The sequence below is a fragment of the Salvelinus alpinus genome, chromosome 3, assembly GCF_045679555.1.
Source record: "Salvelinus alpinus chromosome 3, SLU_Salpinus.1, whole genome shotgun sequence".
In the NCBI taxonomy this organism is placed as follows: Eukaryota; Metazoa; Chordata; class Actinopteri; order Salmoniformes; family Salmonidae; genus Salvelinus; species Salvelinus alpinus.
The window spans coordinates 7514693-7527149 of record NC_092088.1 but is presented as its reverse complement, the minus strand read 5'-3'; the positions used below and the strand labels follow the sequence as shown (position 1 = coordinate 7527149).

General features: G+C 54.0%; 1 protein-coding gene across 1 annotated transcript in view; it reads right to left on the bottom strand.

The window, feature by feature from the left end:
• Nucleotides 1-1413: 1413 nt before the first annotated feature.
• LOC139569680 (mucin-21-like) overlaps nt 1414-12457 on the bottom strand; it is a 31729-nt gene continuing 20685 nt past the window's right edge. Inside the window, exons 2-8 of the mRNA XM_071391089.1 lie at nt 10963-11636; nt 8972-9044; nt 7360-7654; nt 5997-6411; nt 4380-4769; nt 1565-1954; nt 1414-1451 (exon numbers count right to left, since the gene is read on the bottom strand). Of these exons, the coding sequence (XP_071247190.1) occupies nt 1414-1451; nt 1565-1954; nt 4380-4769; nt 5997-6411; nt 7360-7654; nt 8972-9044; nt 10963-11636 (2275 nt within the window). The remainder of the gene's footprint in view (nt 1452-1564; nt 1955-4379; nt 4770-5996; nt 6412-7359; nt 7655-8971; nt 9045-10962; nt 11637-12457) is intronic.

Genomic DNA, 12457 nt, shown 5'->3' with positions numbered 1-12457 from the left:
CATTTTAGGCGAAATTTGAAAAAGGGGCAGATATTAGCTAGGCGTTACAACCAAATATACAAGTCATAGTTCGAGCACACATCTTAAGATAGCTAGGTGAGACAAACACATATACCAGTCCTAGTAAATACATGTTTTTCCACAGTAAAGGGTTAGGGCTGTCAGCAAAGTATGTGATAGTAAGTAAAGATTAATGCAAGTGTAAGAAAGGCAACTGTCTTCCCTCCTGCCCTGAGAGCACTGGTAGCAGAACCCTCCACCCTGGTAGCAGAACCCTCCACCCTGGTTGCAGAACCCTCCACCCTGGTAGCAGAACCCTCCACCCTGGTAGCAGAGCCCTCCACCCTGGTAGCAGAACCCTCCACCCTGGTAGCAGAGCCCTCCACCCTGGTAGCAAAACCCTCCTCACTGGTAGCAGAACCCTCCACCCTGGTAGCAGAGCCCTCCACCCTGGTAGCAGAGCCCTCCACCCTGGTAGCAGAGCCCTCCACCCTGGTAGCAGAACCCTCCACCCTGGTAGCAGAGCCCTCCACCCTGGTAGCAGAGCCCTCCACCCTGGTAGCAGAGCCCTCCACCCTGGTAGCAGAACCCTCCACCCTGGTAGCAGAACCCTCCACCCTGGTAGCAGACCCTCCACCCTGGTAGCAGAACCCTCCACCCTGGTAGCAGAACCCTCCTCACTGGTAGCAGAACCCTCCTCCCTGGTAGCAGAACCCTCCACCCTGGTAGCAAAACCCTCCTCCCTGGTAGCAGAACCCTCCACCCTGGTAGCAGAACCCTCCTCCCTGGTAGCAGAACCCTCCACCCCGGGTAGCAGAACCCTCCTCCCTGGTAGCAGAACCCTCCACCCTGGTAGCAGAACCCTCCTCCCTGGTAGCAGAACCCTCCACCCTGGTAGCAGAACCCTCCTCCCTGGTAGCAGAACCCTCCACCCTGGTAGCAGAACCCTCCACCCTGGTAGCAGAACCCTCCTCCCTGGTAGCAGAACCCTCCACCCTGGAAGCAGAACCCTCCTCACTGGTAGCAGAACCCTCCAACCTGCTAGCAGAACCATCCACCCTGCTAGCAGAACCCTCCACCCTGGAAGCAGAACCCTCCTCACTGGTAGCAGAACCCTCCACCCTGCTAGCAGAACCCTCCACCCTGTTAGCAGAACCCTCCACCCTGGTAGCAGAGCCCTCCTCACTGGTATCAGAACCCTCCTCACTGGTATCAGAGCCCTCCTCCCTGGTAGCAGAACCCTCCTCACTGGTATCAGAACCCTCCTCACTGGTAGGAGAACCCTCCTCACTGGTAGCAGAACCCTCCTCACTGGTAGCAGAACCCTCCTCACTGGTATCAGAACCCTCCTCACTGGTATCAGAACCCTCCTCCCTGGTATCAGAACCCTCCTCACTGGTAGCAGAACCCTCCTCACTGGTAGCAGAACCCTCCTCCCTGGAAGCAGAACCCTCCACCATGGTAGCAGAACCCTCCTCACTGGTAGCAGAACCCTCCTCCCTGGTATCATAACCCTCCTCACTGGTAGCAGAACCCTCCTCACTGGTAGCAGAACCCTCCTCACTGGTAGCAGAACCCTCCTCACTGGTAGCAGAACCCTCCTCACTGGTAGCAGAACCCTCCTCACTGGTAGGAGAACCCTCCTCTCTGGTATCAGAACCATCCTCACTGGTAGCAGAACCCTCCTCACTGGTAGCAGAACCCTCCTCACTGGTAGGAGAACCCTCCTCTCTGGTATCAGAACCATCCACACTGGTAGCAGAACCCTCCTCACTGGTAGCAGAACCCTCCTCTCTGGTATCAGAACCCTCCTCCCTGGTATCATAACCCTCCTCACTGGTAGCAGAACCCTCCTCACTGGTAGCAGAACCCTCCACCCTGGTAGCAGAACCCTCCTCAATGGTAGGAGAACCCTCCTCTCTGGTATCAGAACCATCCTCACTGGTAGCAGAACCTTCCTCACTGGTAGCAGAACCCTCCTAACTGGTAGCAGAACCCTCCTCACTGGTAGCAGAACCCTCCTCCCTGGTAGCAGAACCCTCCTCCCTGGTAGCAGAAACCTCCTCCCTGGTAGCAGAACCCTCCTCACTGGTAGCAGAACCCTCCACCCTGGTAGCAGAACCCTCCTCCCTGGTTGCAGAACCCTCCTCACTGGTAGCAGAACCCTCCTCACTGGTAGCAGAACCCTCCACCCTGGTAGCAGAACCCTCCTCACTAGTAGCAGAACCCTCCTCACTGGCAGCAGAACCCTCCTCCCTGGTAGCAGAACCCTCCTCCCTGGTAGCAGAACCCTCCTCACTTGGTAGCAGAACCCTCCTCACTGGTAGCAGAACCCTCCTCCCTGGTAGCAGAACCCTCCTCCCTGGTAGCAGAACCCTCCACCCTGGTAGCAGAACTCTCCTCACTGGTAGCAGAACCCTCCTCACTGGTAGCAGAACCCTCCTCACTGGTATCAGAACCCTCCTCACTGGTAGCAAAACCCTCCTCACTGGTAGCAAAACCCTCCTCCCTGGTAGCAGAACCCTCCTCCCTGGTAGCATAACCCTTCACCCTGGTAGCAGAACCCTCCTCCCTGGTAGCAGAACCCTCCACCCTGGTAGCAGAACCCTTCACCCTGGTAGCAGAACCCTCCTCCCTGGTAGCAGAACCCTCCTCACTGGTAGCAGAACCCTCCTCACTGGTAGCAGAACCCTCCTCTCTGGTATCAGAACCCTCCTCCCTGGTAGCAGAACCCTCCTCACTGGTAGCAGAACCCGCCTCTCTGGTATCAGAACCCTCCTCCCTGGTAGCAGAACCCTCCTCCCTGGTAGCAGAACCCTCCACCCTGGTAGCAGAACCCTCCTCCCTGGTAGCAGAACCCTCCTCACTGGTAGCAGAACCCTCCTCTCTGGTAGCAGAACCCTCCTCATTGGTAGCAGAACCCTCCTCACTGGAAGCAGAACCCTCCTCCCTGGTAGCAGAACCCTCCACCCTGGTAGCAGAACCCTCCACCCTGGTAGCAGAACCCTCCACACTGGTAGCAGAACCCTCCTCCCTGGTAGCAAAACCCTCCTCATTGGTAGCAGAACCCTCCTCACTGGAAGCAGAACCCTCCTCCCTGGTAGCAGAACCCTCCTCCCTGGTAGCAAAACCCTCCTCACTGGTAGGAGAACCCTCCTCTCTGGTATCAGAACCCTCCTCACTGGTAGCAGAACCCTCCTCACTGGTAGGAGAACCCTCCTCTCTGGTATCAGAACCCTCCTCATTGGTAGCAGAACCCTCCTCCCTGGAAGCAGAACCCTTCACCCTGGTAGCAGAACCCTCCACACTGGTAGCAGAACCCTCCTCCCTGGTAGCAAAACCCTCCTCCCTGGTAGCAGAACCCTCCTCACTGGTAGCAGAACCCTCCTCCCTGGTAGCAGAACCCTCCTCCCTGGTAGCAAAACCCTCCTACCTGGTAGCAGAACCCTCCTCACTGGTAGCAGAACCCTCCTCCCTGGTAGCAGAACCCTCCTCCCTGGTAGCAGAACCCTCCTCACTGGTAGGAGAACCCTCCTCTCTGGTGTCAGAACCCTCCTCACTGGTAGCAGAACCCTCCTCACTGGTAGCAGAACCCTCCTCCCTGGTAGCAGAACCCTCCACCCTGGTAGCAGAACCCTCCTCCCTGGTAGCAGAACCTTCCACCCTGGTAGCAGAACCCTCCTCCCTGGTAGCAGAACCCTCCACCCTGGTAGCAGAACCCTCCTCCCTGGTAGCAGAACCCTCCACCCTGGAAGCAGAACCCTCCTCACTGGTAGCAGAACCCTCCACCCTGCTAGCAGAACCATCCACCCTGCTAGCAGAACCCTCCACCCTGGAAGCAGAACCCTCCTCACTGGTAGCAGAACCCTCCACCCTGGTAGCAGAACCCTCCACCCTGGTAGCAGAACCCTCCACCCTGGTAGCAGAACCCTCCTCACTGGTAGCAGAACCCTCCTCACTGGTAGCAGAACCCTCCTCTCTGGTAGCAGAACCCTCCTCACTGGTAGCAGAACCCTCCTCACTGGTAGCAGAACCCTCCTCACTGGTAGCAGAACCCTCCTCCCTGGTAGCAGAACCCTCCTCCCTGGTAGCAGAACCCTCCTCCCTGGTAGCAGAACCCTCCTCACTGGTAGCAGAACCCTCCTCACTGGTATCAGAACCCTCCTCACTGGTAGCAGAACCCTCCTCACTGGTAGCAGAACCCTCCTCCCTGGTAGCAGAACCCTCCTCACTGGTAGCAGAACCCTCCTCCCTGGTAGCAGAACCCTCCACCCTGGTAGCAGAACCCTCCTCACTGGTAGCAGAACCCTCCTCCCTGGTATCATAACCCTCCTCACTGGTAGCAGAACCCTCCTCACTGGTAGCAGAACCCTCCTCACTGGTAGCAGAACCCTCCTCACTGGTAGCAGAACCCTCCTCACTGGTAGCAGAACCCTCCTCACTGGTAGGAGAACCCTCCTCTTTGGTATCAGAACCATCCTCACTGGTAGCAGAACCCTCCTCACTGGTAGCAGAACCCTCCTCACTGGTAGGAGAACCCTCCTCTCTGGTATCAGAACCATCCACACTGGTAGCAGAACCCTCCTCACTGGTAGCAGAACCCTCCTCTCTGGTATCAGAACCCTCCTCCCTGGTATCATAACCCTCCTCACTGGTAGCAGAACCCTCCTCACTGGTAGCAGAACCCTCCACCCTGGTAGCAGAACCCTCCTCACTGGTAGGAGAACCCTCCTCTCTGGTATCAGAACCATCCTCACTGGTAGCAGAACCTTCCTCACTGGTAGCAGAACCCTCCTAACTGGTAGCAGAACCCTCCTCACTGGTAGCAGAACCCTCCTCTCTGGTATCAGAACCCTCCTCATTGGTAGCAGAACCCTCCTCCCTGGAAGCAGAACCCTTCACCCTGGTAGCAGAACCCTCCACACTGGTAGCAGAACCCTCCTCCCTGGTAGCAAAACCCTCCTCCCTGGTAGCAGAACCCTCCTCACTGGTAGCAGAACCCTCCTCCCTGGTAGCAGAACCCTCCTCCCTGGTAGCAAAACCCTCCTACCTGGTAGCAGAACCCTCCTCACTGGTAGCAGAACCCTCCTCCCTGGTAGCAGAACCCTCCTCCCTGGTAGCAGAACCCTCCTCACTGGTAGGAGAACCCTCCTCTCTGGTGTCAGAACCCTCCTCACTGGTAGCAGAACCCTCCTCACTGGTAGCAGAACCCTCCTCCCTGGTAGCAGAACCCTCCACCCTGGTAGCAGAACCCTCCTCCCTGGTAGCAGAACCCTCCACCCTGGTAGCAGAACCCTCCTCCCTGGTAGCAGAACCCTCCACCCTGGTAGCAGAACCCTCCTCCCTGGTAGCAGAACCCTCCACCCTGGAAGCAGAACCCTCCTCACTGGTAGCAGAACCCTCCACCCTGCTAGCAGAACCATCCACCCTGCTAGCAGAACCCTCCACCCTGGAAGCAGAACCCTCCTCACTGGTAGCAGAACCCTCCACCCTGCTAGCAGAACCCTCCACCCTGGTAGCAGAACCCTCCACCCTGGTAGCAGAGCCCTCCTCACTGGTATCAGAACCCTCCTCACTGGTATCAGAGCCCTCCTCCCTGGTAGCAGAACCCTCCTCACTGGTATCAGAACCCTCCTCACTGGTAGCAGAACCCTCCTCACTGGTAGCAGAACCCTCCTCACTGGTAGCAGAACCCTCCTCCCTGGTAGCAGAACCCTCCTCCCTGGTAGCAGAACCCTCCTCCCTGGTAGCAGAACCCTCCTCACTGGTATCAGAACCCTCCTCACTGGTATCAGAACCCTCCTCACTGGTAGCAGAACCCTCCTCACTGGTATCAGAACCCTCCTCCCTGGTATCAGAACCCTCCTCACTGGTAGCAGAACCCTCCTCCCTGGAAGCAGAACCCTCCACCATGGTAGCAGAACCCTCCTCACTGGTAGCAGAACCCTCCTCCCTGGTATCATAACCCTCCTCACTGGTAGCAGAACCCTCCTCACTGGTAGCAGAACCCTCCTCACTGGTAGCAGAACCCTCCTCACTGGTAGCAGAACCCTCCTCACTGGTAGGAGAACCCTCCTCTCTGGTATCAGAACCATCCTCACTGGTAGCAGAACCCTCCTCACTGGTAGCAGAACCCTCCTCACTGGTAGGAGAACCCTCCTCTCTGGTATCAGAACCATCCACACTGGTAGCAGAACCCTCCTCACTGGTAGCAGAACCCTCCTCTCTGGTATCAGAACCCTCCTCCCTGGTATCATAACCCTCCTCACTGGTAGCAGAACCCTCCTCACTGGTAGCAGAACCCTCCACCCTGGTAGCAGAACCCTCCTCACTGGTAGGAGAACCCTCCTCTCTGGTATCAGAACCATCCTCACTGGTAGCAGAACCTTCCTCACTGGTAGCAGAACCCTCCTAACTGGTAGCAGAACCCTCCTCACTGGTAGCAGAACCCTCCTCCCTGGTAGCAGAACCCTCCTCCCTGGTAGCAGAAACCTCCTCCCTGGTAGCAGAACCCTCCTCCCTGGTAGCAGAACCCTCCACCCTGGTAGCAGAACCCTCCTCCCTGGTTGCAGAACCCTCCTCACTGGTAGCAGAACCCTCCTCACTGGTAGCAGAACCCTCCACCCTGGTAGCAGAACCCTCCTCACTAGTAGCAGAACCCTCCTCACTGGCAGCAGAACCCTCCTCCCTGGTAGCAGAACCCTCCTCCCTGGTAGCAGAACCCTCCTCACTTGGTAGCAGAACCCTCCTCACTGGTAGCAGAACCCTCCTCCCTGGTAGCAGAACCCTCCTCCCTGGTAGCAGAACCCTCCACCCTGGTAGCAGAACTCTCCTCACTGGTAGCAGAACCCTCCTCACTGGTAGCAGAACCCTCCTCACTGGTATCAGAACCCTCCTCACTGGTAGCAAAACCCTCCTCACTGGTAGCAAAACCCTCCTCCCTGGTAGCAGAACCCTCCTCCCTGGTAGCAGAACCCTTCACCCTGGTAGCAGAACCCTCCTCCCTGGTAGCAGAACCCTCCACCCTGGTAGCAGAACCCTTCACCCTGGTAGCAGAACCCTCCTCCCTGGTAGCAGAACCCTCCTCACTGGTAGCAGAACCCTCCTCTCTGGTATCAGAACCCTCCTCCCTGGTAGCAGAACCCTCCTCACTGGTAGCAGAACCTCCTCACTGGTAGCAGAACCCTCCTCCCTGGTAGCAGAACCCTCCACCCTGGTAGCAGAACCCTCCTCCCTGGTAGCAGAACCCTCCTCACTGGTAGCAGAACCCTCCTCTCTGGTAGCAGAACCCTCCTCATTGGTAGCAGAACCCTCCTCACTGGAAGCAGAACCCTCCTCCCTGGTAGCAGAACCCTCCACCCTGGTAGCAGAACCCTCCACCCTGGTAGCAGAACCCTCCACACTGGTAGCAGAACCCTCCTCCCTGGTAGCAAAACCCTCCTCATTGGTAGCAGAACCCTCCTCACTGGAAGCAGAACCCTCCTCCCTGGTAGCAGAACCCTCCTCCCTGGTAGCAAAACCCTCCTCACTGGTAGGAGAACCCTCCTCTCTGGTATCAGAACCCTCCTCACTGGTAGCAGAACCCTCCTCACTGGTAGGAGAACCCTCCTCTCTGGTATCAGAACCCTCCTCATTGGTAGCAGAACCCTCCTCCCTGGAAGCAGAACCCTTCACCCTGGTAGCAGAACCCTCCACACTGGTAGCAGAACCCTCCTCCCTGGTAGCAAAACCCTCCTCCCTGGTAGCAGAACCCTCCTCACTGGTAGCAGAACCCTCCTCCCTGGTAGCAGAACCCTCCTCCCTGTTAGCAAAATCCTCCTACCTGGTAGCAGAACCCTCCTCACTGGTAGCAGAACCCTCCTCCCTGGTAGCAGAACCCTCCTCCCTGGTAGCAGAACTCTCCTCACTGGTAGGAGAACCCTCCTCTCTGGTATCAGAACCCTCCTCACTGGTAGCAGAACCCTCCTCACTGGTAGCAGAACCCTCCTCCCTGGTAGCAGAACCCTCCACCCTGGTAGCAGAACCCTCCTCCCTGGTAGTAGAACCCTCCTCCCTGGTAGCAGAACCCTCCTCACTGGTAGCAGAACCCTCCTCCCTGGTAGCAGAACCCTCCTCCCTGGTAGCAGAACCCTCCTCCCTGGTAGCAGAACCCTCCTCCCTGGTAGCAGAACCCTCCACCCTGGTAGCAGAACCCTCCACCCTGGTAGCAGAACCCTCCTCACTGGAAGCAGAACCCTCCTCACCGGTAGCAGAACCCTCCTCACTGGTAGCAGAACCCTCCTCCCTGGTAGCAGAACCCTCCTCACTGGTAGCAGAACCCTCCTCCCTGGTAGCAGAACCCTCCTCACTGGTAGCAGAACCCTCCTCCCTGGTAGCAGAACCCTCCTCACTGGTAGCAGAACCCTCCTCACCGGTAGCAGAACCCTCCTCACTGGTAGCAGAACCCTCCTCCCTGGTATCAGAACCCTCCTCACTGGTAGCAGAACCCTCCTCACTGGTAGCAGAACCCTCCTCACCGGTAGCAGAACCCTCCTCACTGGTAGCAGAACCCTCCTCCCTGGTAGCAGAACCCTCCTCCCTGGTAGCAGAACCCTCCTCACTGGTAGCAGTACCCTCCACCCCAGGTATCATAACCCTCCACCCTGGTAGCAGAACCTCCTCACTGATTGCAGAACCCTCCTCACTGGTAGCAGAACCCTCCACCCCTGGTAGCAGAACCCTCCTCCCTGGTATCATAACCCTCCTCCCTGGTAGCAGAACCCTCCTCCCTGGTATCATAACCCTCCTCCCTGGTAGCAGAACCCTCCTCCCTGGTATCATAACCCTCCACCCTCGTAGCAGAACCCTCCTCCCTGGTATCATAACCCTCCTCACTGGTAGCAGAACCCTCCACCCCTGGTAGCAGAACCCTCCTCCCTGGTAGCATAACCCTCCTCCCTGGTAGCAGAACCCTCCTCCCTGGTATCATAACCCTCCACCCTGGTAGCAGAACCCTCCACCCCGGGTAGAAGGCACCATCTCAGGTTGATCATCCTCAGCCAATGCTGCATGGAGGAAGACAGGGCACAGAACTCTCCATATTTAAGAAACCCTTTTATGTAAGCTAATAGGCTAATAACAGTCTAATAATAATAATAATAACAATAACAATAGTGATAATAATTAGTGGGCTGATATGCTAATCCGTTAACCCTAATGTGTACGACGTCATTAGATGGGAACTGTTTGATTACAGCTTTCGTATTCATGACTGAATCACAAATTCAGTTTTGTTGGCATCTGACACAAAATGAACGTGAAGAGTAAACACTGACAGGTAGTTTGTTTTCATAGAAAATTACACGGTGTTGAGAATAATGTAATGAGATATGCTATCCAAGGTGACAGTTGGACTGCGATGTTGACAGACAAAGCAGAGAGAAGAGAAATACATGGGTGAGTTCAACAGTGGCTGTTAGACGATAATAGACATTGGAAATGTTTAGCGAGAGGTTCAACGTTGTGTGTGTGTGTGTGTGTGTGTGTGTGTGTGTGTGTGTGTGTGTGTGTGTGTGTGTGTGTGTGTGTGTGTGTGTGTGTGTGTGTGTGTGTGTGTGTGTGTGTGTGTGTGTGTGTGTGTGTGTGTGTGTGTGTGTGTGTGTGTGTGTGTGTGTGTGTGTGTGTGTGTGCGTTTGGTGGGGAATTCGCCAAGTGGTTGCACAATTCTGGAGTCATTATGGCGCACTAGCTTCAGACGTTGCGTGTGTGTGTCCGTGTGTGTGTGTGTGTGTGTGTGTGTGTGTGTGTGTGTGTGTGTGTGTGTGTGTGTGTGTGTGTGTGTGTGTGTGTGTGTGTGTGTGTGTGTGTGTGTGTGTGTGTGTGTGTGTGTGTGTGTGTGTGTGTGTGTTTGAGAAAAGGAAATGGGTCATTCTTGAATTGCTGTGGTAAATGCTGACGCTTGACTTTGGCACCATTTGAAAAACACATTCATTCACTACTGACCCGGGTTGGATCCCAGGCTGTGTCACATCCGGCCATGACCGGGGGTCCTATAGGGCGGCGCACAATTGGCCTAGCGTCGTCCAGGTTAGGGGAGGGTTTGATCGGGGGAGGGGTTTTACTTTGTTCATCGTGCTCTAGCGACTCCTTGTGGCGGGCCGGGCGCCTGCAGGCTGACCTCGGTCGTCAGTTGAACTGTGTTTCCTCAGACACATTGGTGCATCTGACTTCCGGGTTAAGAGGGCGGGTGTTAAGGAGCGCGGTTTGGCGGGTCATGTTTCAGAGGACGCATGACTCGACCTTTACCTCTCCTAGTCCGTTGGGGAGTTGCAGCGACGAGACAAGATCGTAATTGGATATGATGAAATTGGGGATAAAAAGAGGGGGGATTTATTTATTTTTTTTAACATGACATATAGTATAATTTCCATTTTATTTCAATGTTATTTCATATTAAAAAATATGCAAGTATTTTAAACTGCAAAACATCTTTATGTAAAGCATTATAGAAACTACTGTGGGCTGGCTAATTGTCTTTTTTTCGGATTTAGAGATATTTATCTGTCATTTTGAATGCTAGACAAACAAACAAAAGTATTTCATATATTGTAAAGATCCATTTTTCTAGTACAATGTCTCTCATTCAGTGTTACGTCGTTGGTGTTTCTACCTTGAAAATCACTGATTACAAAGATATTCAAGGACCTTGATCATTCTCTCCAGTGGCGAACTGTTATCGGGGAGGGGTCTATAGCAAAGCGAATGAGCAGCTAATCGCACCCTTTTAGTAAATGTGAGGATTTCATTGATAAGGTGGTGAGACTAAATTCAAAGTTTCACTTGGTGTTAATGAATTTAAACGAAGGGAAATAACACTATGAGCAACATTATTAATCATAGCACTTTAGTAAATTATTTTTAAAGGGTGGATGACCTTAGATAATGAGTATTTGTGGCCTCTATTTTCGAAAATCCAAATTTTACCAAAAGTCTCATTGGTGTTTCCGTCATTGGTGTTGCCGTCGTTGGTGTTGCCGTCGTTGGTGTTACCGTCATTGGTGTTGCCGTCGTTGGTGTTGCCGTCATTGGTGTTGCCGTCGTTGGTGTTACCGTCATTGGTGTTGCCGTCGTTGGTGTTACCGTCATTGGTGTTGCCGTCGTTGGTGTTACCGTCATTGGTGTGGCCGTCATTGGTGTTGCCGTCATTGGTGTGGCCGTCATTGGTGTTACCGTCATTGGTGTTGCCGTCATTGGTGTGGCCGTCGTTGGTGTTGCCGTCGTTGGTGTTGCCGTCGTTGGTGTTGCCGTCGTTGGTGTTGCCGTCATTGGTGTTGCCGTCATTGGTGTTGCCGTCATTGGTGTTGCCGTCATTGGTGTGGCCGTCATTGGTGTGGCCGTCATTGGTGTGGCCGTCATTGGTGTTACCGTCATTGGTGTTGCCGTCCTTGGTGTTGCCGTCGTTGGTGTTGCCGTCGTTGGTGTTGCCGTCGTTGGTGTTGCCGTCATTGGCGTGGCCGTCATCGGTGTGGCCGTCATTGGTGTTGCCGTCGTTGGTGTTGCCGTCGTTGGTGTTACCGTCATTGGTGTGGCCGTCATTGGCGTGGCCGTCATTGGCGTGGCCGTCATTGGCGTGGCCGTCATCGGTGTTGCTACTCCAACTGGTGGCACAACGTTATCATAATGGTCAAAAATATTTAACATCATTAATCTACCATATTAGTTGATTTACAGTGGGATTATGTACCCAAATACATAAAATAAAAATCTAGAAAATGTAATTTTTTCTAAATGCCATCTAAATGTTTCTAAATAATTGAAGAAGCCTCAGATTTAATAGCAGTCTGGGGACAGACTCCATCTCAAGATCACACTCCTTCCTCTTCCTGCGATACAATCCTCTCCCCTACTTCCTGTTTCATCTTGCAAAAAAAATCAACAAAACAGTCATTTCTTTCCTCTCATCTCTTTGTAAATTATCTCATCTCTTTGTACCTCAATGGTACGTTCTTAGAAAAAAGTCTTCCAAAAGGGTTATTTCGACTGTCCCCATAGAAGAATCATTTTTGGATCCAAGTAGAACTCTTTTTAGTTCAATGTAGAACCCTCTGTGGAAAAGGTTCTACATGGAACCCAAAAGAGTTCTACCTGGAACCAAAAGGGTTCTAACCAGAACAAAAAAGGGTTACTCAAAAGGTTCTCCTATGGGGACAGAACCCTTTTAGGTTCTAGAGAGCACCTTTTTTTCTAAGCGTGTAGTATTTCATACTTTAATTCAAGTGCTCTAGATATTAAGTCTTCTCTAGCACGTCCGACAGCAATAAGGAGAGAAACAGCTTCATTACACACACACACACACACACACACACACACACACACACACACACACACACACACACACACACACACACACACACACACACACACACACACACACACACACACACACACACCGGATGCCATTACCCTCCTCCATTAATTG